General features: G+C 39.8%; 2 protein-coding genes across 10 annotated transcripts in view; one reads left to right on the plus strand and one right to left on the minus strand.

Annotated features, from left to right (window-relative positions):
* The window catches only part of INPP5F (inositol polyphosphate-5-phosphatase F), a 949391-nt gene that overhangs the window by 832271 nt on the left and 89135 nt on the right, over positions 1–27985 (plus strand). The gene's annotated exons all lie outside the window — the stretch shown is intronic.
* On the minus strand, positions 6150–27694 carry TIAL1 (TIA1 cytotoxic granule associated RNA binding protein like 1). Of its 9 annotated transcripts, none has more exons than XM_048944058.1 (12): positions 26836–27241; positions 20796–20892; positions 16880–17029; positions 16524–16578; positions 16125–16212; positions 14179–14254; positions 11699–11807; positions 11320–11415; positions 11149–11233; positions 10721–10844; positions 10084–10223; positions 6150–9185 (listed from the first exon to the last, which is right to left on the minus strand). In XM_048944058.1, the coding sequence occupies exons 1-12, from the start codon at positions 26862–26864 to the stop codon at positions 9068–9070; spliced, it is 1167 nt and encodes a 388-aa protein (XP_048800015.1). In that variant the 5' UTR covers positions 26865–27241; the 3' UTR covers positions 6150–9067. The 9 variants fall into 9 exon arrangements, with proteins under 9 accessions (XP_048800015.1, XP_048800016.1, XP_048800020.1 ...); XM_048944059.1 differs by having other exon boundaries at positions 16880–16978; positions 26836–27224; XM_048944063.1 differs by lacking the exon at positions 26836–27241 and adding an exon at positions 26441–26615.

Here is a 27985-nt window from a genome sequence, read left to right on the forward strand (position 1 = left end):
CAGCAAATTCCCCGCTGACAACGGTAGGAGCAGGCTAGGGAAAAAAGAAAAGGAGAATGGGCAAGAGACCTAAAAAGGCAGAAACACATTTGCAGAATTATTCCAGGCAAGGAGACTGCAGATTCTATTTTAAAATTTTTCTTGTATCCTGAAGAGCAACCTACAGCCTTCAATTGTGAAAGCTGCTTTTGAAAATCAATGGCAGCGGTTGTGCTTAACTGCTCCCATTACAAAAGTCTATTCTGGAACATAATGAATGTTACCAACTATGAATAACATCACAGAAAATGTGCAAAACGTTCAGCTTATTTCAATGCCAAATTCCAGTCGACAGACTCAAAATTAATCAACTACAATTAGAACAGACTATGAGAAATCCAGTTCATCTACTTAAAGCCCCGATTTCATTCACACCAACGCAATTAGGCTGCAGTAGAGCTGTACTTCTGATTTACACTACTGAAGAACCGGGCCCCAAACTTAACTTGAAACATTGAAATGAGAGGACTTGCAGGTGGAAAATGCCTGCGCTACCCACAAATTATAACCTGATCTTGGATTTTCAAAGGAAATCTTCAGTTGTCAAATACACACATTTTGCCCAAATGTTTTCCCATGAAATTAAACAGAAAGTGATGCCAGCATAAGTTCTAGAGATTAGTAAATCTAGCCTGATATGATGCGACTTCATACGTAACAGCAGAAAGTTAAGAGTAAATGCCACACTGAACATTACATTCTGGCCAGAACACACTGGACACTGTAATCAAGAATAGATGTATCATGTCAGACTGTTTAGATACATCAGAGGTTCAGGACACAGAACCAGGTTTCAGACTTCGCAAGCACTTATCTCAGTGCTCATGATGGATGGGCAAACACTGCTTTCAAGTTTTTTCTTCCAAATAAGCCAATGGTGAAATGCACAGAGAGCATCTGAACGGAGACGGTTTGTTTTAAATGTAAATATTTTAGCTTCTTGTTTTCATAGTTTAAACACAAAGAAATCAGCGTCCGGCTAAATGCTAGAATACACCAGAGCGTGGCTAAGCCCACTGCTAGGGAAAGCACCGTGATTCATATGTTAGGATCATATATTCTTCCATTTCAAAACCAAGAATCACTTTCTAGTAAGAATAACATCAACCCAGCAAGTCTTCTTTAGTTTCACACCAGGTTTTGTACATCTTCATTAAATGCATTTGCCATCAGGAGCTCAACAAATTTCAGAGCAAAGGAGCAGACAGTGAAGCATGTTTTTAATGCCTTGGTAAGACACAGGCAGTGAAAACAAGCACCCTTCTTGTGAGGAACACAGCATAGACCAGGTCTGAAGAGCATTCTGACAGAAAGCATCTCAGATGTGCCCACATGAATCAGGAGCAAAAAGGGGAATTTGACCAGAATCCTTTATCTTGACCTTGGAAAAAAGCCTGATTCACCACTCTGTTTGTTATGCTTCATAGAGTAAGGATTACAGCATCGGCTTTTATTCCCCATCCCGTGGAACGCTCCTCAGTACCTCCAGCTCTCACAGCACTACGCACATCAAAACACACTGCCAAGACCAGCAGCAACGTGTAGGATGGAGGAAGTGACTTGTGGCTACATAATGCCAGCAGTGCTTATCCCTTGTGTGAGTTACACCTGGACCTCTCTGTAGGTCACACAAACAGCAGCAAACATTTCAAAGCCTGCCATTTAAGTAGGTGATTTTTAGAAAGTTTTATGTTCTTTGCATCTGACAGTGAAAAAGCCAAGCATGTCATCAGTGTGCTGTGGATTTGCTTGACAAGAACCTTACCGATAAACCAATTTTACTTCTTGAATTTCTTCACTTTTTTTCTATTAAAGTACAGGAGAAAGAATTAAGGTGACCAAATTTTATTTGCCTTTAAAGTGAAAAAGCTGTAAAATATTTTTAATCTCCAGCGTACATCCATGGCTTCAAAACAGCTCTCAGGAAAGAAAGTAGCATCATGCATTAAAATGTGAAATAAAGGAAAACAGTTCTTTGTGATCAATCCTACAGTAATAAAGTATCTGACATGGCAAAACATTTGTATATTCAACAAGAAATGAAGGAAGAAATTAGCATCAAACTTAAAAACATTCCGAGTCCCTCCATATTATACATAATTAGGGCTGACAGTGGGGAGGAGCAAAGATATTGGAGATTTTGTGCATTTTATCCGGTCTAGTTCAAACCTGAAGATTAAAGAAAAAAGAAAGAGAATTAACATTTTTAAGATCACTCTGTAAATAACAGAACAAGTATAGGAATGAGAAATCAAGACTTGCAATGCAGGGAAGCCACAGTCATCTTTCATAGCCAGCATAAGGAACGTTAAGAACGATACCTGCAGTCAGTGCTTCTCTAAGGAGCAGGTCTGGCACAGCACCGATGCCTCGCGCACGTAAGGTGAACACAACTCTGTTGACTAGAAGCATACACAATTAAAAACACAGCAAAGCAGACTGGGTATGAAAAGGAAACACGCAGCTTTAACAGCAACTGAATCACAGCTCACAACTCAAGCATCCACTCGTATTTTCTAAAATCAGAAATTATGAAACAATGTGTTCCTACAGCTTCCATGACTAAGATTCATTCATTCTTCTGCATTTCAGTAAGACAGCGTTTGCCTTCCTTACAGAATTAACTACAGCAACTTAACTTGCAAGATCTTACAGCAAAGGAATTGAAACATCCATTTTCTACAGTTTCTGTCTGACGCTGCTGTGATCTTGTAAAGCAGACTTCAGAGAACAGCACTGCACACCTCGCCAAATTTCCACACACACATCTTGTGTCTGCTTCTCAAAAGGCCATAAAGCAAGAAGATGCTGAACACGATATTCTAACGTAGTTGATGAAAGTACAGCAGAGCAGTCTTAAATCTTAACAACCCAGTAACCAGTAACACACAAGCTGATCTGAGCGCAGGTACTGACTGTATCAAAACACATTAGCAAGATGTATGAACTCTTCCTACATTTCTGGAACGAGGCCTTGTTTTGTGCATGCTGCAAATTTATAGTAATTTGCTGGCTGCTGAAAATGAAGGAATTTGAGTGGTTTCCTGGAACTTCCTATTCTTATTCCAAGGAATACATAGAATTGCAGCAGGCAATGTTAATCTAGGAACAATAAGCTAGAAATCACTTTAAAAAAAGGCAGTCTGAAACTTGGTAATTAGTCATAAACATTAGACATTTCTCTTACAAAATCATGCCATGCTCTCATGAATGAAAAAAGTGCATATTTGAAATAAGCTACCAAGACAATGGAGGATGCTCAGACTTCTCTGAATATTCACATATGTACAGGTCAGGTTCATACACTACAGAACACGAGCTTTGCACTTAAAGCCAGTAGTAATGCTCTGATGTTTCCAGTAGCAATCAATCCATTATGGTAGCTGTGGCATGCAGTAGTTCCAAGAGGCCAATTCTTTCTTTGAGACCTAAAACACGAAGCATCCTTGTGCTTGCAGGTTCAAGCAATACACAGAAAAGGTTCCAGAGAGGCATACTTCAAACCTGACAGGTCATTTTAATAACTAAATAACGTTCTCCCCACCCTGTCAGGACCCACACTCAAACTGGAAAACTTGAACGAAGCAATAAATGGTGCCAACTGCTGTTTCCCATCATGCTCAATGACTCATCATTAAAGGAAGGAACTCACTTGTGGAATAAAAGATCTCCTTCACCGAATGGGCCAAAGAAACTGCAAAGAGCATTTATCATGGCACAGCACCTCAACAGCTGCCTGTTTATTAGGGTCAAAGATCCTAGCCACTGAAACAGAGGATGGCAGCTTCTCATTATAAGCCACAATATTTAAACTGCAAGTTGGCTCTCGTACGTCAACTTACATCTCAGAAATGTAAGCATTATTCAGTGTTTCATGTGGTAGAGCTTGTGATTCTTAATTCCTACCCATCCCTAATCCAGAAATGAGAGTCTTTTAAAGAATAAGACACTGAACGTGCACAGCAGTGTCGATTTCAAACTACTTTAGCTGTACAAACTAAAGGGTTAACAGAGGCAAACAACAGAACACCAAGCTAAGAGACCAAGATTAAGCAAATGTCAATGAAAACAGCAGCTTATCCCAGTCTGCTCTTTGGGGTCCTGTCTGCTGAGTCCACTTAGGTGTTCTGGTTTGGCTCTTTAACATGTACCTCAAGAAATGAAAACAAAGAAAGTGGCTAAATTACTTACTTTCTATTTTTGCAATTTTAAAGCACGTCGTTTTAAGCAAGGCCATAAAGCAAGTTTGTGTCTGAGTGCTTACAACCCTTCCTATACCACTGTGCTATCTGTGCTATTTGCTGTCATGATCTTAAGTGTGTTTGACAACAGGACTTGTACGCGATGCTGCAGCAACAGCGGCAACGCTCATCTGGCACGTGCATCATCTCATTTCACCACTTCTCCCCCCAGAAGACCTGGACAAGTTTCCACTTTCCTTTGTTCCCTTTCAGCAGCTGGAAAAGATGGCTGCCAAGTTGCTGGGATCAGCGAGAATCTGGGTTTATGCAAAGGAAAATGACTGGCACTGCGAGCAGAAGCAATGCCCCACGTCAGGGAAGAACTCTGAGCAGAAGCTTTCTGTATGCCTGATGTCTCCTGCAGAGTTTCTCTAGGAGAAACACAGGGAAATTCAGGTGAGGTACTTTAAGATGAGGCACTAGAGCGTAAAGAGCCTTTGGACCTCCAAAACCACTGACCTCTTGCTTCCAAAGAGCTGCAATAATTCAAACGTTATTGCTCATCAACACCAAATAGGCAGAGTACACTGAATTCCTTGACACAAATCCATTGTTTTTCCTCTAAATAAAACAAGACTGCAACTTTGGCAGTTTACTGACAGCCTGTGTGTAAAGAAACAAGGTAGAGCACTGTTTCTTCTTACAGCATATCAGGAACACTTTAATAACCAAGACTGTTCAGATCAAGTTTAATTAAAGCATGAGCGGCTATGTACTTAAGCAAGAACTAATTCAAACAATCATTAGTAATGTCAACTTCCTGAAACATTACTCTTCAGATATTGGTGAGCACAGCATACACACAATCTAGATCTGTACATATCCCCAGAAAGATGACAAACAGCATTCACTCATCATCACAAAGTGCTACTTTTTAAAGAACATCCAGTAAACATTTCTGCATTTTCTCTGACTTGAAACAGTGGTACAATGGGGGAGAAGAAAGATTTCTATGTGACAAATACCAAAAAACACAAACATTTTTAATTCTTTTTCCCTTTAAAACAGCAACTGGAATCTCAGGTTACCTGCAATCAGACATGACAAAGACCTTCCCAGCAGCTACTGCCTCACAGTTGCCATTTAAGAACAGAAATACAATTACACAGTGAACCCCCTAAGTCTGCCAGTATTTAACAGGCATCATATAAGATCAGAATACAATGTTCACTCAGCTTCAAAGGAACACCTTCCTGCTGTTAAAATAGCAATCCAGAACAACTTCAAGTACCCCACGCTATCCATAGATATGAAGATCCAAGTTGAAACAAGGCAGTGCTTTCAACTCCCCCCCTTTATTTTTTTTTCAATCACACTGAATAAAAGATTGCCTACGTTTTTCAATAGATGAACAGTGCAACAAAATCTTTTATTGCTGACCAGGAAAAAGTTCCACGTGATTAAAACACAGACTTGTGCCTTGTTCAAAAACAGTCAGATATCAGACACTAATCATGTCCATACAGTTTAAGTCCGCTTCCTTGTGTACAGACACAAGAAAAGCAAATCACTAATTTCCTTTAAAATTCAGCCTCATTCACTGTGAGTTTTTGGTGAGCAGAAGGACAGAAATTCTGAAACAGTGAACAGCTGTCTTATGAGGTTTACATGTAGGAAGAATACACCCAAAACTTCAACTAATATACACAAGGAGGCAGGACTGGTGGAAACCTTCATGTCACCTCAGATTCACAGCCTTCCTACTGCAGCTCCACAAAACACAAATTGGCTTTGTGTGAAAAACTGTCCATAAAACATCTTTTACACAATTTCAAGTGCATAGTTTACATGTTCAGCCTTGTATACCTGCAGCCAGTTTTACAGCAAAGGGGGAAAATGTTTTGACAGATGACAACAGAGGATAAGCCCTTCATCACGTTTCACTTTTATTGAACATTTTCTGCAAATGCAGCTTAAAACCTTGTTCCAGATTGCACGCATCAAGTTAAGCCATGATAAATCAATACTTGTTGAAATCCAAATCCTGTTAGGTAGTGGTCGATTTCTGTAGTTAGAGAAATTACAACAGTGTAACAGTCATTCATAAAAGCAGTACGGTGCAAGAGGCTCTTTGGTGCCAAAAAACTGTCAGTTATGCATTTATGAATGCTACTGAGTAGAAAGCAATCCAAATTACAACTCCACCTCGCAGCGCTATAGAAACATTAAAGGACACTGGAGACTTCTATATCTCGAGCAGTCTGTGAAGAAACATCACCATTAAAGAAAAGCTGCATAAAAACCAATGAGAAAAGGCTCAAATGAGAAAGTACATCCCATCTCTCCTTCTGAAGCACAGGTCAGGCCATGCCCCGCTCTGCAGTAGGCATGTTTTTTAATTGGATTTGAAGTGATCTACACAGTGAGAGCTGACGGATCGTTACCTTGAAAGTTACACCCACTTACTTGGGCGCTTATGTGGCAACGCACTTCCAGCATCTACATCCTTGTTAGTGCCTAAGAACACACTGCTCACAGACCAGCACGTGCCCACGACAGTCGTCAGTCAAATACCTTGAGCTGCGTAGAAACCCCGGGTTTCAAGTGAAGTCTAAGAAATCCCAGGATGACTTGCAAATTCAGAGATCTACTCACGATTCTTTTGAAACCACGTGAGTGTAATAAAAATGCAGACTTACTTGTGAGATTTTCCTCCAAACTACAACGTATAGGCCGATCCTCGCGTAGATATACACATATATACAGAATTTAGAGAAAAATGAGACCTGTAGACAAGATTCCTAACTTGAGCAAAAGAACACTGCACGTACAATAAAGGAGAAACAGAGATAAACAGCCAGTTCTGTCATCACAAGCACTTACGGTTCCACACTAACTTCGGTCATTATTGCATGCATTAGAAGCCTGGAGCTGCAAGTGCCTCTGAGCCTCAATTGCTCTTCCAGAATATCTCACTTTCAGCCTTATCTAAAACTCAGAGTACTACCAAGTATGTCACACAGAAGAGGAAGAAAAAACTCATGTGATTTGCTACAGCGTTGTGTCGTTAATCGCACAGCTGGCTGGGTTTAGCAGAACTGCAAGTCTCCCTTTCAAGATCTACTCTAACTTGCAACGCCTGCGCAGGAAGGAACACAGAAAGCACACCGCTTCTCACACACTCCTTTAGAGCTAAAATATCCTCGTGTTTCTTTTAAAATGCAAGTCCGTGTTTCACTGGACTATCACTGCAAATCCTACATTTAACTGTGCTGCTTCAGTGTATTTCTGCACACAGCTGAAACATTTGCACCCCCTAGCTGTCATAGGTAAGACACAGTACTTATATCTACCTTACATTCATTTTAAACTTCAAATTTATTGAGGCAGTTTATATCAATGTATCCATAAAATTGTTCAGAAATAACCCAAGTATACCATTTAAACATCTTCGTGATTTATCCATTTACACACTCAGTACACAAACAACCCAGCCTCTGTACAGGTTCATCACATGCAAACCACCCATAAAGACAAAAACTTTAATTAAAAATAAGTCACAACTCAGTGTACTGTTTCAACTGCATCTCCATTTACCAAATGGCACATTGAATATTCTCTAAAATAAGATGTTTTTAACAATCTTGTTAAAAAATTCTTGGGCAAAATATTTCTAGACTTAAAAAACATCAAGATTTTGCAAAACACTCAAGATACTATACAACTTATAATAACCTTGAAATAGGTTTACAAGGTTGTTAACCAAGGTATTTACATACCAAATAACGTAAAGCAAAAAATCCGTATTTCTAATGACCAAAAGGTGATGCATTAAAGATTTATGAAATTAAAATTAAGGCTCTTTGTTATAGTTCTTTATGTAACTTTACATAATAGCCAACTTTGGAAATGTCAGTCTTGCACATTCTTGTCAATCTACTGCATTCAAAGCAGCAGAGTATATTAAGTATTACTTTGAATAATTACATTGCTACTTCTATGTTTGAGCATGCTTTTGAAACACTGTAATTATGAAATATTTACAATGTGTAGCCTTCAAACCTCATGTAAAAGCACAAGTATGGCTGTTCGATTTGAATACAAACAACATACTTGCAAAAACATTTTTACTTCTCAAAACTAAATGCAAATCCCTACAGTCTTAATAAGCAAACCAGCTCTGAAGTTATAATATGTGCCTGAATGTGGACAACAGAAGTGAAGTAACTCAGACAGTACTGTTTTTCATTTCACACTGAACTATTCTTTGTATCACACTGTTTTCTTTAAGCCTGTAGAAAAATTAAACATTTTCTTAACAAATGATTCCAAGACCTACGTATGCTTTCGGGGCGATGTCCATAGGTTCCTTGAAAACTCAATACTGTCTAGCAGGTTGTAATGATTGGTCCACAGTTTATTTCAGGATGTGTGTTCAACTAAAAGCAACTTGCTGTTTCTCAGTGTCATTTCTCTTAAAAAGCACGGTGATATAAAACACTGAAGACAGAACCAAAAAAATGGAATGGTAACCTAAGGATCAAATTCATTAGCCATTTCTCCTACTATATCAAAATTTGTAGTCAGAATTGTCTTTATTGACTTTATTTTTAATTTTTGTACACAAAGAAAAACATGTTCATATCCATCATGAACAAAAACTTAAAAAGGCAGAACTAGAAGACATTTGTGTCCTTCACCAAAGCAAAGCTGTGCTAAAGGTTCCAAACATTTCCATTTTTAAAATAAATATTTTCTTTTTTTTCATTGTCTACATTCCAGTCTTCAGAGTGTCACTGGAAACTGCAGCCTATCATGAAATACACACTTTTAAACAGAGTCCCAGCTCACTGCGTTTGGTAGCTTGCCATACCATATCCAGCTTGGTTAGGTATTACTGGAGCACCTTGTCCCTGGGCAGGCTGAGCACCAAATCCACCCATCCAGGCAGCAGATGGAGATTGGCTTAAAAAGGAACAGGAAAGGAAAAAAAAGAATAAACAGAGAAAATCATGCAAGCTAGTCAGATATTTACAAGATAGCAGGCTAAAGGAACATGAAACACTTCCTACGCTACCATTTACACCAAAATAGAACAACTTATTCTTCTGTGAGTAATTCAGCAGCTTTTTATACCAGGTTAAATGTTACAATGTGTGGTTTCTCAAAATACCCTAAGATTTTTTTTGGAGAAAAAAAACAGTTCCACAAACCTTGGATTCTCGTTACACATACACGCCTTTGGAGGCAGCTGTCCTACAGGCATGTGCCTGTAATTCAACACCAGTGATGCAGAAACACAGAAAGTCCCCAGTCTTTAATTGGCATGAATACCACTGATAGCTTTTTACCAGAGCTTAATATGCTTAACTGGCAAGAGGTAATGAGTAATTAAGAAAGCAAAGAAGCTATTTTTGCTTTAAAACAAACAAATGTGGCCAACGCTTCAGGAAGATACCAAATATTAAAAGTCCACTAAACTCTGAAATTGCAAAAAATTTTAGAAGGGCCATTATGTAGGCTATTTCCCCAACAATTAAAAAAGCCCTTTAGCTCCCAGGTTCAGACCCCTCCAGTATTCACAAGTAGAGACCATGACTTTTTAGCTATTGGACATAACCACCGTCTCAAATGAACATAAAAGCAGTCTTTGTTTACCTTGAGTCTCAAGACACCCAATATGCACAAAACATCTTATGAACATGCCAGAGTGACTCACTCCACTATTTGGTCCACAGTAATCATTAAATATAAGCTTTAGCACATTACAAGGCGTGAAACCTTGTGCAATCCTTCAATCAAATAAGCCTGAAGCCCAGACACAACATTCCTGAAACATTTAAGATTAAGTACAATTACTCACTCTACTCCAAAACCCTGTTGATTCCATGCTTGGCCATACATTCCATACGATGGTACTTGCCACCCATTCGCCATATACTGCCCATACTGTTGTGGATTTCCATATACTTGGCTCCATTGACCCCACTGACTGTAATCCACCTAAGGAGAGAACAGTTCTTAATACTTCAGGGTCTAGAGGTGAATTACGTTCCTTCCAAAGTGCTACAGGTAAAATTTTTGACTCTTTTCAGTTGCACTGTCTACAACTACTGAGCCATAGTGAAATCAGAATAATAAGTGAGACAGCACCGCAACCTAATTAGATCCTTGTACTGAAAGTGTGTGAGCACACCCGCTTTAAATACCAAGGGATATTTGGAAGGACAGTCAGCTAGTCTGCAGTAAGAATGCTAGCAAGAATCAGAATTACCTCCAAGTTTCTCCCTATCTTGAATCATATCCAGAAGACAGATATTCCACCAAAATCACTAGCCCAATTTGATGAACAACTGGAACATAACTGAGACAGAACATGGGATTTCATAAGAACGCTACTACATTGAGCTGTTATAATGGGAGGCATTGCAGGTGGATAATTGGTTGCTTTTGTGACACAAGTACAAGAACACACAGTGAAAAGGATAAAACGCAGTTACCTGCTGGAAGTTTTTAGTCATATCAGGAGATTCTTTACCCCAATAACATTTAACAACATGTCCTTCAATTGTGGTTCCGTTAACTGAAACAATAGCATGTGCTGCACTTTCATGAGTTGAAAATCTAAAGAATGTAAAAACAAACTAACGTTACTCTTTATAGCACTTTCAATTGATTGCTCAAAAACAGCAACTCTACACACGCAGGAAAATCCAGTGAAAGAGATCTGCTTTCATACACCATCTTCACAAGTAAGAAGATTGGTGGCCACTTTTAAAAGCTGCAGATTTTTCTAAGAACACACGTTCTCAGAACAGACTGTAACAGATTTTAAGACACCAGTAGGAGTTCATTCAAAGGCAATCCACGAAAGATCAAACATCAGTATATTAACAAAATCACAGATTTTCTTCTTCTTCATCCATACCTGACAAATGAGTAACCTTTTTCTGGAAACACTCTTATTTCCATTATCTGTCCAAACGGTGAAAAAGTCTGTCTCATAAGTTGATCTACAACACACAGCATGTTGGAATTAGTAGCCATCTTGATGCCCAGAAAGTTTTGGTAATAAAAGGATCAATAAAACAAATCGTACCCGTTAGCCCAGAAGCAATTCCTCCACAGTACACAGTACAATTTTTTGGACTTGACTGATTTACTACATCTTCAAATCTTAATTGTTTTGTATTATCTGGAAAGAGAAGAGACTGGTTTTAAGCATCAGCCTAACAGCAATCCCAGCGTCCCAGATACTTACCTCATACAGATACAGAAATTATAGATTTAAAAACATCCAATATCCAGTAGTGCCACAACTATGTTAACACAACACAACAGGGAAAAAAAAAAAAAAAATTAAGATCTAGAAGTTAAGCTAGATATTCAATTGAGAAGGACAAGACTTTGGCAACACTGTCACTCTTCTCCACTTAGCAGTGCCATGCAAGAGATCAAACAGCTTCACAGGGCCTTACTTTCTTGTGTACTTTTGGGGGCTGGTGGTTTCCGCGTTGCCCAGTTGGTTCTGATCTGACGGCCTCCTAGCCACTGGCCTCCCATGTGTACAATAGCATTTTCTGCATCCTAAAGAGATCAAAATAAAGACCACTAACTCATGTGAACAAGAAGCACATACAGCTCTACAAGATTTAGTTGTCCGGTAATTCCAGTGATGAAACTGATAACTGCTTTAAAAGCCCATGAAATTCAGCAAAGCCAAACAGCCAAAATCAATTACCATTAAGACAGTCTGTCACACAGAAGGTTCTCACAAGTGATCTGGTAAAGCCCTCCCTCTCCCTGCATATGCAGTCATTTTGTCAAGGCAGTGTATCTGCATCAGAGTATTTGATGGCTGCCCAAAACAGTACAGAAATCAGAGATGCCAGAAGTGATTATTGAAATGAAACAATTATAACTGCAGAAGATCAAAGGATTTTGCCAGCTGACTGTATAAAAAACATAATATACTAGAACATAATTGATAGCAACATATGCAAGGTGAGGAAAGACCTTTTAATCATCAAAATTTGACTGGCAAATTTCTCAGCTGTAATCCAACTCAAGTTTATACCATGCAGAATGTGTTACAAGACGTTACTTAAAAGATTCAAATGCAGCCTTCTGTAATCTTTATTTGTACCCAACATAACAGACCCCATTCAGGTAGAAAATTTTCAAGTTCTGGAGGGCTGAATGCTAGCTAATAAAAAAATCTCTAATGCCAAGACAACAATACACTGAGCATGCAGCTTCCTGCCATCTATTCCTCCACCCCCACCTCATCCTCTCTTCTACCTTTTGGAGGAATGCAATTTATGTCTGAGCATAGACTGTATTTTAAGTTTTGTAAATGTTAAAGGCGTTGTATGTATGCATATGTACACAAAGCCAAACAGTCATGGCCCATGAGGCTTAACATCTTATCTTGAACATAAACTAAAAGACAACCTCTAGGTTCACACTGTAAGCAAAGGAAAGGTTTGCTAATTCTGCAAGAAGCAATTAGTCCCCCCTGCCAGCTCTTTTGAAATAAGAGAGGCAGAGCAAACAGTACGAATGTTTGAAATGTTCCTCCAGGAGGACCAAGTTTAAGAAAGAAAAGGTAAAGCACAAGAGACAAAGGGAGCACATGGACAACTCAAAGGTGAGTGACCAGCATCCTCCTGCTGCACATCGGAGACTTCCAGTTAGAACAACACTCATCTCAGACGCCAATGACCCAGGACCTCGAGCCCATGTAATTATACACACTGGTCATTATGAAGACATCACATATACATAATGAGAACTTTATGAGAGAGGACCAATAAGGGAAAAAAAAACAAAACAAAACCTTCCACCTGTGCTCCTTAACATAAATTGAAAACTGACTAGGAAAACAAACTAGCTCAAGTGATTCCCGCTGCTAGTCTTAATGATCCTAGCTGTAGCAAAAAAGGAACTCAGCCCATGCTGCCATAACTGTTTCAGTTCAATGCAACAGTTCAGTTTTCTTATTACTGTAGTGTGCATTAACACCCAAAAATGCTTAAGGAAAACTTCACACAACTTCCCATGCTGTCCTGAATGCATCTCGAAACACAGCTCAGTTTTCCTTAAAAATTAACTTCAACAATTACAAAGAATTACTTGAGGCAGATGCATTGCTATGAACAGTAGGACAAAACACTACTTGTTCATCAGTGATACACTGACTAAGTTCTACAGATAACACCTACAATACCCCTATCAGAAAGGGACGCCAGTCACTTGTCTGAAACATTATTTCATAAGCATACATAAAGTTATCCTTTCTGTAATAACACTCAGCACAAAACCAAACAAAACACTTGAGGCACAGAATCAAATCTTAGCTGTAAATTAATTGCTCCGTGCAAAGAGATTTCAAAATGCTGTAAAAACTCAAAAGCAAAGGACCAACCCAGAGCTCCTTTAATGAGAAGCAGACAAATGCAATCAACTCCACTTTAACATACAATACACACAGCAAGCAATGCTGGGTACTCAGCAAGGCTGAGCTTTGGCATGAACCTAAACCTGTTTGACACCCAGCCCAGCTGTGCACTGCCACAGCCCCACTCCTTAGGGAAGGGCTCCAGGATGCATTCTGTGGGAGCTTCTATCTTCACATACAAACCCACACCAGACTGCTGCAACTCCTCAGCTAACAGACTCAAAGCACAGCATTCCAAAGCTCTGATCTCTACTCCACGCACTGCAGAAGTGGCTCAATGGACAAAGATAAACAACACCACGTTCCTGCAGCACTGCAATCGTCTGTATCGTTTCAACCCTTTCTAAACATATCAGACATTTTTTACAGCGTTAACTTTGTCTTCTAAATTCACACATACTTCACTTGGGAAAGCCTGATATGCAGCGAATACAGAACAGAGGAAAAACAACAAATGAAAATCTGCAATTATTTTAAATCAATGTTGTCATTACTTACCAGTTTGTTATAAAAAGATACAAAACCATAGCCTTTTGATTTTCCAGTTGCCATATCTTTAACTACCCGTGCATCCCTGTGGAAAGAAGCACAGCTATATGAGGGTAGAATTAATAACTTGCAAAATAAAAACTAAAAGGAACCACACACACTGTATTGTGAGCATAATTTTTCTTATAAATTCAGTTAGCCCTAAAACTAATCATTCCTGAACTCTCCCTATCGTTTCTTTACCTGTTAGAAAAAAGCAGTAGGACAAAAAAAATAACATGTAATAGACATGCAACCTATCCACATAACCTGTACTGGCTATAACTAGAATGGTCAGATTTGAACTATAAGAGAAACAAAATTGCCTTTTCTAAAATTCTATTGGCTAGGGTCCTCTAAAGTTTACTGTTCTATAAATTACTGTAACAATTCTATCTAATTTACCATGCATTTTCTAAATAGTTAAATGTCTTCTGCCTAGTGATACAAAATATATGAAATATTAAAAAATCGAAAAAGAGGAAAAAATAGGAATTAAAAGGCATACATGGCCTGTTAACAGATTTCTTTATTTTTCTTGGTCAATTCTCTACCATCATTTTGGAGTTTGGGCAGCTGTAAATTTTGAAAAATTGACATTTTCAGAAATTTAAGAAAGGAGAATAAAACTAACAACAATGCTAAGCACACCAGTACGAAAACAACAAATTTACACAGAAATTTTAGTGAGTAAGTTAAAATGATTGGAAATATAGAACTGCACTGAATATAGAATGTTAAAATGTAAATACTAAAATATGTATATAATAAATAATGTATAATAAGAATAAATAGAAATGAGAAAAAATCTACAACTGAGTTCCAGTGTGCACAGTTCCTTGCAGTTAGCCTTCAAGATCCTGTCCATTCTTATGAGCAATTCTGCAAAATAACCAGAATGCTATTACTTTTAATTGTGACTTGGACTTTAGAAAAACTGCAGGTCTCAGGTATAAATATAGATCGAGAAACAGAAACCTGAATTATTCTCTTATATAGATTTTATAACAGCACTACTTACCACATTAAGAGACAAAAAGTACACAAAACAGCAGAGGCAAGAAATAAGATTTATGGTTCAATTAAAAACATGCGTACAGAACAAGAGAAAACCAAGGATTCTGTTCTTAGAAATACATTCTCATGAGGCAGCACAACAACGTTCACGTGCGACTTCAAAGGATTTCCATAAAGATAAGCCAATAGCAGATAACAGACTTTTTTGTAGCAGTGCTTTTGCACACATACTTTAGGACTTACAAGCATTCTTGTAATGTCAAATGTGGTCAATTCAAAGATAAGATCATTTGTTGCCACCTGGATTTTCTGAGAGAAGTTCAAAGTCTCTCTCAACTAACAGAAGTGTGCACATATAATTTTGAAATCAATGGCTGATCACTACAATCTCAGCTGTTATCCGAAGAAGTTATTTATTCTAAGAAACATCAGCTTTTGGAAAATTGTCATAAGCTGTACAACTAGTTGCTTCATAAATTTGTATTATAATTGAGTGGCTTCCTATACTGCCTATAAAACGCAGTATGAACAAAATACACTGAAGATGCAATGTTTGTAATTGTAAACTCACTATTCTGTACACATTCTGAACAATAAAAAGTCACACTTAGAAACAGTCATCAAATTTTACTAAGAAGTTGAAACATATTAGGGTGTAACTCAAAAGCATACTGCTTTCAGCAAAACTGAAGCACAATTACATTACTGGATTTACAAACATGTGATAACAGATATAGATACAGACACGAAATAATAATGATCCCTCTTCACTGCCCACCCAACAAAGAAATTGACATCAGAAAAATCATTTAAAAGATAAGAAATAACATTTCAAATCAGCACAAAATGTTCTGTCACGTTTTCTAACCGATACTGGCAATGTTTGTTATGATACTTACGATATTTTACCAAAAGGAGCAAACGCTGACTTGATATCTTCTGTTGTTATTTCTGGACTTAAATCCCCAACGAACACATGGAAGTGATCTGAAAATAAATAATTTGCTAATCAAATATTTAACTGCTATCTAAAGCTCTAGCTCCTGAAAAAGTGACGCTCTGTGCACAGCACTGGGAACCACGAACAGTCAGGATTCCACTTGATGAGCAGCAGCAATTAAGTCTGTTCGCTCCGGTTTCCCCAGTTGCAAAACAGAAACAGAAGAATTAGTCTGCAAAATTCTATTAAACACAAGATGGGAAGGAGAAAAGTTACATTTGAATGTATTTATGGCAATTACTACCACGTGCTATGAAGTATTGGTGTAGAAGTAATACTGTGCCATTACTTTACTTACTGGATGTATCTTTTTTCTGGCTACTTGGTGTTGTTGCCCAGTTTACTTTGACCTCCTGAAAATAAGTACAAGATTTAGTATAAATTCACAAAATTCCTACATGTTATAAGGTCATTCAAGGGCTGGTCACAATTGTCAGGGTTACCAAATCATCCTTCACTATAAAGGACTTAAAACAAAATAAATCACAAAGAATGTTTTCTAAATACCATTTTTATTTTCTACTGAACTTTAACAATATTTAACTTTGGTAAACATTTCTAACAAACAAATATACCATAGTTTTACTAATACATACATGTACTTTTTACAAAGACAGTATCCTTAAGATTAAGATTACAACATAAACAACTTACCTTTCCCAAAATTTTTCTCCCATTCATAGCAGCTAATGCAGCAGCTGCATCTCTGTGTTCATAAAATTCCACAAAGCAATAAGGGTCATTGCTTGTATGCTGCAAAACAGAAAATCCAACAGAAGAGTTGACCCTTCTGCTATCGGGTTGCTGAGAAGAAAATCCAGGAAAATATATTACTTATAGCTAGAAACTTTAAGAATTACTTCATTAGATTTATGAAATAGCCTTTGAAATTACACTTAAATGTAAGAAACTTTTAAGATGGACTTTTCATTAAAGGTCTAGCAATTTCTGAAGTATAGTTTACTTTTTATGAGGCCTCAGTACTTCTATGGAACTAAAAATAATTCAACTACCAGAAAAGTGATCTGAAGACTGGATGGAGAGGAGGGAAAAACAGGAGCAGAAGGAACCAAGACAATTTGCTGCCTCTAGCAGATACTCAAAGCTTGAAAGGTTTGTTTCCCACACTCTTTTTTAGCAATTTTCTCACTCCTGCTACTTGTCTCTTGTTTTATTTGTCTGAAAACCATCCACAGACAGCAACACAAAGATGGCATCCCCTTGGTCTCCAGTGGAAAATGTTACACTTAGTGACTGCAAAATGCCCCTTAAAAGGTCTGAAAATAGTTGAAGATCAAGGGAGAAGATACTAATCAATTGATCTCTACTCTTTTATCTTGGGTAACACCTCCTTCTGTAGGCTGACTCAAAAACAAAGCTCCCTAAGGTATTACATGTACCAGAGTAGGAAGTGCAACAAATACAAAAGTCTTCAGGAAAGCTGATCAAGGAGAAGTCATTATGAGAATCCTAACTTAAATACTTTTAATCTCCCTAAAAAATGTCAGAAGTACAAAAGCTACAGCCTCACACTCAAATATCTTCATTACCTATGCCACCCGTCCATGGACCAAAAGACAACAGGTATAAAAAGAAACAAAGTATTTCTTACATGGGCAAGGAAGGATCTAAAAACTGCTTTGACATCAATACTTCTCCACATTAACTTTTGCCATTGCCAGGAAAAGCACAGCACTAACTGAAATTAAGAATAAGCCTTTATTCGTTTTACTACTTAACTTCTGAACGTTCAAGCATATATAAATAAAGAAATCCTAATTCTGCCCTATAAAACTCAATTGTACATTTTCAAACATAGTTCTGTCTAAATCTAAACAAGGGAAGCTATGAAGATCTGATCGCCAAACCGATCACAAGGCTTTTGTACAGCTAAAAGGATAAAGCAGTCTGAACCTTCCACCTAAATACTTCAGTATTATGAGTAGTGTTACTAGGTGTTCCTACCACGCAAAATAACAGAGTGAGACGACATATCTGAGATTACAGCAAGGAGTTTAAGTCACAAGAGCCATGAAGTGCTCTGAAAGCATGGTGCCTCAGATGCACTGAAACAGCAAGCCTTAACTCAGCCCTTTTTCCATATGACATCCCTGCTGACTGAAAACAAGATCTGTGAAACCCACTTAAGGCCTTAACAGATTTAGTGCAGTTTACACCTCAGCTGAAGCATATGATACGTAACTTTCATACTGTGAGGAGGTCTTCTTTTGCACTAAGAATCTGTCTGAACAGGAAGAGCAGCCTCTTTTGTAGATGTCCAGCTCTTTAGGTGCTCAAGATACCTGTGAACGTTAGCTACAGCACTCCTTGCAGTATGACATGCTCCCAAAATAAACACCTGAAACCTCTTACTCTGGTCATGCCACACCTTCTACAAACTGGCTAACAATTAGAAAGAAAAAAAAAAAAAGGAAAAAAAAGCAAATGGAAAATATTCAGGCATAAACTTGACTGAGATAGCAACAATGGGCAGATAAGAACTAAAACGTAGCACACAGCAGTGGCTATGAAAAGCTTACAGTACAGCATTCAGAAGGATGGTCAATAACCACAAATACTTTGACCATTAAAAGCACAGTAGGTGCTAATTCCAGCCTAGAATCCAATCACTTGAAGTTAACTGGGTACTTAATTTCAAGGTATAAGCATATTATTTCTATATGTCCTTTCAGGATTTTTTCTTTTTATTTTTTTTTTATTGATTACTAACCACTTCCACATCATATAAAAAAATGTTAAAAACCTGCAAAATACACAGGGGAAGGCACTGCTAACGTCTGCAGTACACACTGTTTACAGTTGTTACTGTAGCAGGCTTGCAACTTTACTTTAAAAAAAGATGCTGTCCTCTCTTCCTTCCCCCTAAATTAACTCTCTGAAGTGAAAAGTAACTTCAGTAAATTGATCCATATTAATACAGAATCTACAGTAGATCTCAGATGCACAAGTATACCTGCAAGGATGTAACAACACCCCTCCCAAGTGCGCCGAAGGTGAAAGCTACTGCCCTTTCTCTTCAAGTATTAATTCCCTTCTCATTAAGATCCTTCCCCCCCTTCTTTGTGAAGCCTGCCAGATGACTTCAGGGCAGCCAAGGTGGACAGCACACCGAGTAAATGGGCACTGGAATATCACAGAATTTCCCTCCTGATAGACTGCCTGGTGACAGGTGCTAAGGTCAGCCGAGTACATTCACTTCCATATGACTGAATATAGCTGCCAGTAGCTTTGTTTACATTCTTATTTCATAAAGATGTCTCGCTTGTTATTTCTGTGGTTATATTAAAATAAAATAGAGGAATTTCTTGTCTGGTTCTTAGGGAATCAAACTGACGCTGCCACCTCTCAATCAGCCAATGGTTGGAGTGGCAGCATTCTGAACAGTGTGACAACCACTATTTCTTCAGAAAAAAACCAACAGCTGTGCTCTGTAACACATTCCATTTTGTTCTGCTCATCTTTCCCCAATAACCTTGCAAAGAACGTGGCAGAACTCCTTTTACTTTCTCTAGAAAGTTCTAACAAAAGTGCCAGGAGATGAGAAGGATTAAACAAGCATCAGGTAGTTAACGTGCAGCCAAAACAATATAAAAAACCTACAACAATGTGTCATTTTGAAAGGAAAAGAAGATCACAGAGGAATTACAAGCAGCATTCCTAGAATGATGAGTCTTATGATCAGGCTTAATTAATATTTCATTAACGATCCTGACAAGAAAACTTAGGTGACTGTACTAAGGAAATCTGTAACAAGTTAGGAGGAGCCACCAGAAATAGCAATAAATGCATAAAGAAAAAGACAATTTTAGAACCAAAAATAAAACCAGTTCTAATTAGTCCCTGCCTGCCAGAAACTCATCAGTTATAAATGAGGAAAGAAGGAAGTCCATAAGGCAGCAAGAAATTGCTGAGATATGTCAGGAAGATTACAGAATTGGTACCAACACTAAATGGATCAGAGAATCTACAAGTGAAAGAAGACAGTATTAGTACTTACCAACACATAGCACTAAAAAACCTTATTGGGAATACTATGGAAACTGTTGCTTTATTCCAAGAACAAATAATCTAAGAACAGGCAGGTACAGACTCGGATTGACCAAAAAAAAAAAAAAAAAGGAATAGCAAAACAGATTTTGAAAGATTTCTGACTGCACATCCACAGTGAAGAAAAAGGGAAAAGAATTACTGAGACTCGTGTGTAAATTAAGTCTAAAGCAGAAAAAGCAGCCATGAATAACAATGGAAACAACAAAGTTTTTGATCGTCAGAACAATACGGTTCTGAAGAGAGAGGGGTAGCAATCCTTCACATTACAGTGGAATCTCATCATCAGCTGATAAAACAGACGTGGCAGGGCTACCAGCAAGAGCACAGGACTGTTCTCAACAGGAGGTCTCTTCAGCAAAGAATTACCCAATAAACACAGACAGAAAGAAATCAACCCTACCATTATCAGTAACACCAAAAGATGCCCTCAACTCCATTTATTTTTGACAATTTCGGATAAAATTGTATTTGCTACTCCTCTGGAAGTGAAAGGTCTTACCTCTGTTATCATTTTACAGCTTTTGCATGGTCCAATCTGGCTGAATAACTGAAGTATAAGGACTTCAGTCACATCTCTGGAGAGGTTTCCTACATAGCTACACAAGGAAATAAAAAAAAAGACATTAAAATAGAAATTTTCATCTTTTAAAATGTAATTATTTTAAAACCTTAAATAACTATTTAAAATCCTGGGCATCTTCATCTGAAAGATGTGATTCACAAATGATTTCACATTATGGCTACAATGCAACATTCACATGGTCTTTCAGTATAAAGCTGGCAACACCAGTGGGAACGCAGTGCCTGGAGCAGCCATAACACCGCCATTGACAGCCAGCACCAAAGCTGCCTTTGGCAGGGAAAGGTCAGGAACTGGACAGCACTGCTCAGGGATGCTGGAGAGAAAAAAACATCTCTGCCCAGTAGGTTGAAGTTTCACTTCCCACTGAGCATCTGAACAAAGCCAACTTCCCACTGGGGTACAAAGCTCATACCAAACTCCTGCTATTTCAGTAGTAGCTACTGAACGTAGATTATGCTGCCTTCAAAGGACCAGCTGCAATTTGCTGTTTTCCTGAATTGGAAAAGCAGCCCAGCCACCAAAAGGCACACAGCTTACGCCATAGGAATGCTCCACACATTATCTATCTCAGCAGCTACCAGCTCCCCCCACATTTGGCAGTTTTACTTTAATATCACCCATACTTAGACTTTACCTATGAAGTCATAGAAATTTCAGAACATGGAACCATTTTTATGAAAAAATAGAGACACTAGAGACGCACAGAGATAAAATCCAATAGCAGCTCAGAAACCACTCCTACATATCCATGAGAGCATAACACTGAAAAATTAAAGCCAGGTCACAGGGGTGGCTGAGAAAAAGTCAAACACACATTGAATGCTAAAAAACAAAAAGCATGACCAAACTGGAATCACACATTTATCATCGAAGTGATCAGTCAAGAGAAGGGCTCCTCATATCTACACTACTCAAAATCACAGCATCACTGGCAGAGGTGCGTTCGTCATTTCTAAGAACAATTCAGTCCAAATATAAGGTGCACAAATGTAAATCTGCAATTTAGCTGTTGCAAAAAAACGCACATTTTAGTCACTACACTGTAATCTACTACAGATTTTCATACTACGGCAAACAAATCCGTCCAAGTTGTCGATACACCTCAGTGAGAGAAACTTGAACTCGTACTTAGTTGATGCACAAGCAAAGCTCTTGTCGGAGCAGCAATTTAAGCATGCATTTCTCTCGTATCCAAGTCAAATATGCAAAAGCTATGTCTGTGTTTGACAGCTGGACCTTCATTTGGATTGAGCAAGATTAAAACTGACACTACCGGTTTTTATTTGAACCCCACACGAATAAATGAATATGTTTTCCTCTATGCTGATACTCCTTCAACAGCTACCCAAGAGCTCCATGCTCTCTGCTTGCAGGTAAATGCTACACAAGATCCAGAGTGACTATTTCCTGTGATACCACCCAAACACAGGAACATCCATTTCTTTACTTCCTAACTAAATATGTAGGAATTAGCAGACATCACTAATGGAAGCTGCATTCATATCCTGTGTAAGTACTTGTGTAAGTAAACACTTGACAAATTTAAGAAGCAATTGGCCTTATAATGGGCTCTATCTTGCTGACTCTTCAATGCCCTATTCCAAAAATTCAGCAGTTGAACATTCAGATCTTATATTTGAAACCTTAACTCCATTTGTTAATCATTCACTAAGTTAAAGCTGCTAGTGATTTGCAGTCTGAAGCGGAAATACCAACCCAGCAGATATTACTAAAATCCAATGGAAAATATGATTCCTAGTAGGAGTTCCTACATAAAACGTCTGTACTGACATGAGCTTATTACCAGCACTTGTTCTCCTTGTATCTCCTCAAGCTGTGTTAGCTAACAGCACACGGAAGTAAGCACCTGTAGCACTGACATGAAAGAAAATACAGTGAAGCCCTTTTAACTTCAAGTCCTACTGTGCAGTCAATACAGGAAGCCAAAGTCTCAGTATCTTCTGCATAATATTAATATTTATTTCAGAAATGCAGGAACTCTGAACAGCAGTTTGAAGAATTCTTTTTGGTCTGACCAAAAAAGTCAGGAAATCTGTTGCTTCAAAATCTGTCCAATTAAGATAAGACAGGACAACTTTCAGAAGAATTACCAGCTGGTTTTCAATACCACAGCATCTCCTACCAGGCAGCTGTGAGAACGTGACATCGTAAGTTTCAGCTATAAAACGGGCTGCTTCTTCACAAAAGATAATGAATCAGCAGTGTAATTTGGGACTGCCTGATGGATAGATTCAGAAGGGCTGTAAGCTCCTCATGGTCCATCAATTCTCTGTGTTTATGATAAATACTGCTTTGATGTCTAACATTACTGCAATCAGAACCCATTAATACATTTCACAAGCTGCTAACGCTCTCAAACTTGAACACACACCCTGAGACTGCTTCACAAGGAGAGGTTCATGGAACAAACACAGCATACACACAGACCCAAATCTCTGGAAGTGCACGTAAAATAAGTGAATACAAACCACTACAAGTTTTTGAAACAGTACATTAAAGATGAGGGCTTGATGGTTGCTTGTACACTTGTAAGTTAGTACGTTCAGTACAGTTAAAAGATGACTTGGAAAAAGCAGCACCGTACCAGCAAACAGCTTCAGCCCGCTATGTCTGAATGCTTGTTGGGCTCCACCATCCTCATGAGACCCTTCTAGATCAGGATATACTGTAATTCTATGAATACTGTATCACTAAGGAAACAAACACTCTACACACTTGGAGCAGAAACCTTACCTCCTGGAAACGCAAAGCTTCTCAGCTGATGCTAACCACACACTGCCAGACAACTGGGGCACCTCTTCTTCACCTCACCTCACACGACAGAACACAATGCTTCCTATTCTACTTTGTGAAGCCAAAATGAGCAGGAACACACCCAAAGAAAACATGACTTTCAAAAAGCTATTCTACAGTGTATCAATCTTTTTGTTTTGTTACATCCTATGGAATACATCGTTCAAACTTAAAAATCATCACAAAGCTCAACAAAGCAGCACTTCCTACACTCATATATGCTGTTAGCTTGGTTCATGTAACAGGGCAGCGAAGTTCTGGCTTTTTGCATGCAGGCAATCATGCTTGCTCTCTTCCGCAAGTTTGAACCACTTAAATACTAATTAATAAGCACGTATAGCAAACCAAACCATATATTATATAGCCTGGTACAAGTTTCAATATATTACACTTGATAGGTGGCTGACAACACAAACAAGAAACTGTATTTGACATTCTGAGATCTTGCAAAGTTGCATGAAGAATGAAAGACACATTAGCAGTTAGTTTCAGAATTAAAATCTTAGGCTTGAACAAAAAGATCCTCTTTGTGGGGGTAAATGGGTTTTCCTTCACTTCAGACAGCCAAGGAAGAAAGGGATGTTTACAGCCATTACTTTCAGGTCCAGGAAAGCTCCCCTACACACTGTTTGAATGAAAACCAGAACAAATGCTTTCCACACTTATACAGACAGCATGCAAGAAGTGCTATACTAATGCAGAAAGTATGATAAGAAGAAAGGTAACTGACGGAGTGAAAACTGCCTAGAAACCTTAGCAGCATCTCTCTAATTCCTCTAATAGGAAATAACGTAAAAAATCTCCGCAGCAGAACTCTACCAAAAGAATCTTGCTCTGCACGAGGACGAACCAAAACAAGGCACAAAACTTAAGCAAACCCAACTCAGTATTCACAGCTGAAGACCTGTAATTCTGCATCCTACCTGAAGTCCACAGTACTCACCATACCGCGTGGCAAGGCTAATGATGGAACAACTTGTGTATATAATGACTGTTCTTCATTTTATTCTGCAGCCATTAATAAGAACATGAAAATCAGCAACTTTTTCTTCCTGTTGTTAAGGGGCAGCTAAAAACACCAAGAACAGACAAATGTTGATGTCTGATAGCACAGTTTCCACCTTAAGGTATAAACTGAACTTTGATATGGCTCATGATGGAAAGAGATCCAACAGCACCCACAGAACGTTCTGTACTACATCTGCTTTGAGGATTGCTGACCAAAATCTAGATGTTGCTGTGAAAAACACCACAGAAAGCCTATGCTCTCAGGTTAGCTTCACCTTGTTTCAAACAGTAAGGAAGAGTTTTGGGCAGAAGACACTTTCCATAAAGGCTACTAGTGAGGAGAACTGTGAGGACAAAGAAAATGTAGCTGGCATCTAACTTCTATTGTAAGCCTCAGAAGATATCTTAAATTCTTTGAGGTTCACAACCAACCATGATTGAAAACAACAAAGCAAACCCTTTTGGTACTTCCTTACTGAAGGAATAAACAAAATACAAAAGACATCTATTAAGCTGCCCTTAATTTATCAACCAAGCACTTCTGGTCAAACAGCCACACGAACCATTTATTCTTCATTAGACTTTCTCCTGTAAAAACAAACTACAGAGCTCAAATGACATTATTAGTTGTTCTTGGGAGGCAGTGAGCCTTTTACATATGTGCAAGATCACAACTGCTCTATGTATGACAAGTATCAGCCAACAAAACAATCTTAAAATAAGAACTTGCAGATATAAATTTGAAGATATTTCAGAAAAAAAAAAAAAAAAAGCAAAAATGTTCATACTTTATGAAAAGTGCCCTAAAAGGATAAGAGAGAAGTAACCCTATGTTAGGGTTAGGATCACTAGAAAGCTACTAGGAAATGAACATACGTGCTGTTCATTACTTTGACGAGTTAAGTAGAGAGTCACATTCATGCAATACCACATCTCTGGCAGCTGCAGTGATGGCATTTCAGACACTTTAGCACAAAAATAATTTTTCCTTCACCAGTGACTATGCTCCAACTTCAGCCACAGCTGGGTGCAGTGAGAAGAGCTCACTTCAAGTGCTGTTAGATAGGAGTAAAAGATTTTAAAACTTCGGCTGGGTATAGCACTTACTTCAAAAGAAAGGAAAAAAAAAAAGAGAGGAGGAACCAATCAGCAAAGGAAACAGACCTGCAGTGAAACACGGTGCACCTTTGCCCTTTTCCCTCTGCTCATTCTAAAGCAGCGCTCTGGAAACTACTCCCACTGTCAGGGCCAAGCACACTCGGACCACTCAAGACCTCAACACAGAAAGCATTGCGGATAGATTTATTCTATCTAACCCTAGGACTGAGCAGGTATCACATGACACTGCAAGCAAGTTAAGAGAACTTTGGCAGACATCGGGAAGAGTGGAAGGAAAAAAAAAAAAAAGAAAACAACACACCGCAAATTGCCTGGAAAAGCCTTAAATGCCAAGTCATCATTTTGGTACTAGAAGCAAAACAGAGCAACTCTGAGATATTCTGCTCTGTTTCAGTCATTCCTCTTAAAGCACCTGGAAGCCTTTCGGAGCGTTGCCATCCCGGCCCACACAGACAAAGCTTCCATGGAGCCGTGCTGTGCCGAACAGCCCGCACTGCCTCGCACCCCTCCAGCCGCACAGCTACCAGCGAACGGAGCGATGGAGAACGATCTGCTCCGCATCGCCTCGCGTTACAGACAGCCCTCAGCCTAAGAGAACACGCACGCAAAAAAAGCCATACCTGCAGAGTTGAACAGAACTCAACAACAAAACCTCGGCGCTATATTTTCGGACAGGACGCGGACAGTTACCAGATGCTGTGTGGAGTTTTTTTTTCCTGCCGGGCCCACGGAGCGCCGCCCGTCCCGCCGGGGCCGAACAAAGAAGTTGGCGGGGCCGGGGCCTCAGCACCGCCGCGCTCCCTCAGAGCCCGCCCGCCCGCCGGAGCCTCCCTCCCTCCTTCCCTCCCTCCTTGCTTCCCTCCCTCCCTCCCCGCACGGCTCCCGCTCGCCGTCCCTCCCTCACACGCCGCCCGCCGGCACCGCCGCTCGCCGCCCGCACCTCCCCGCCCCCGCGGCCCGGCCCCGCATCGCCCTGCCCGGCCCCGCGGTCCCCGCCGGCCCCCTCCCCGCTCACAGGGTCCGGGGCTGCCCGTCGTCTTCCATAATGGTGCGTGAGCTCCGCTCGCGGCCGGGGGCAGCGCCGGAGGGGGGGGCTCCGCCGCGCGGGGAGGCGAAGGGAAGGGAAGGTGAGGCTGAGGGCCCCGGCTGCCCCCGCTCCGTCTCGCCCCCTCTCCAGGTCCCGACACCGCAGCCCGAACGGGAGAGCGAAGAACCAGCACAAAATGGCCGCCGCCACCAGACACTCAGGAAGCCGCGCTCCGCGCAGCCGCGCCCCACCGGCCCGCTCCCTCTCGGCCCGGGTTCTCCTTCCCGGTCCTCTCCGCCGCGCCGCGGAGCGCTCTGGGGATCGTAGTCGCTGACGGAGAGAGCGCGACGGGCCGGCGGTAGAGCAGCGGAGGCTTGCTGGGTGTTGTAGTCCTTCGGCGGCCCACAGCGAAAGAGGAGAGCGGGGAGGGAACTACATCTCCCAGCATGCACTGCGGGTTGGGGAGCTGCGCGACGCTCCGCTCCGCGGGTTGGCGGCGGGAGGCACGGGAAGGGGCGGTCGTGCGCAGTCCCGGCTCCCGCCAGCGCGGCGGGAACGCGCAGCGGCTGCGTGTGCCATGTGGATGTAAACATGGAATGGTAGAAGTGCTCAGGTTGAAAAAGACCTTCAAAATCAAGCCCATATGTATACATACATATATATTCTAAGTTCTTTCATTCACTCAGAACCCCGAAATAATCAGTGCTGTGTTTTATTGTTGCTTTAAATGAGTAATTTCTGGAGGCTGGAGATTCCACTTCAGACTGGGTGCTGTGCAGGACTCCCAGCCCGCTCTGTGTCACTGGAGGGGACAGCAGCATTACAGCTATTGGGGCTTTTTAAACTTGCTTAAAACCAAGGGAGGAAACAGATAAAAGTGCAAATACCATTAAAATGTCATATAAAGCAGTTCTGACTTATATCAAGTTGTTGGTTTCACTTCGTTTAATTTCTTCTGGAAAGATGTAAGCATAGCTGGCTCGTGTCAGCATACATTGTCAGATATCCCCAGCCCAGTGTCAGTTTGTTGTAAAGATTACAATTGCTATTGAGTGTGTCATGCTCAGGGGGCTCGCTGGGCCTGGTGATCACAGAAATCACAGAGTAATCATTTAGGTTGGGAGAGACCTGTAAGGCC

This window comes from Lagopus muta, chromosome 5, assembly GCF_023343835.1.
Source record: "Lagopus muta isolate bLagMut1 chromosome 5, bLagMut1 primary, whole genome shotgun sequence".
NCBI classification, from domain to species: domain Eukaryota; kingdom Metazoa; phylum Chordata; class Aves; order Galliformes; family Phasianidae; genus Lagopus; species Lagopus muta.

What these genes read in the sequence shown, in the direction of transcription:
- TIAL1 (XM_048944058.1), bottom strand. Translation starts at nt 26,864, where the DNA reads ATGGAAGACGACGGGCAGCCCCGGACCCT. An exon ending in GGAGAAAAATTTTGGGAAAG is followed by an intron (nt 16,579 to 16,879) that starts GTAAGTTGTTTA and finishes ACTTATTTTCAG; the next exon opens with GAGGTCAAAGTAAACTGGGC. An exon ending in AAAGGTTACTCATTTGTCAG is followed by an intron (nt 10,845 to 11,148) that starts GTATGGATGAAG and finishes TACATTCTTTAG; the next exon opens with ATTTTCAACTCATGAAAGTG.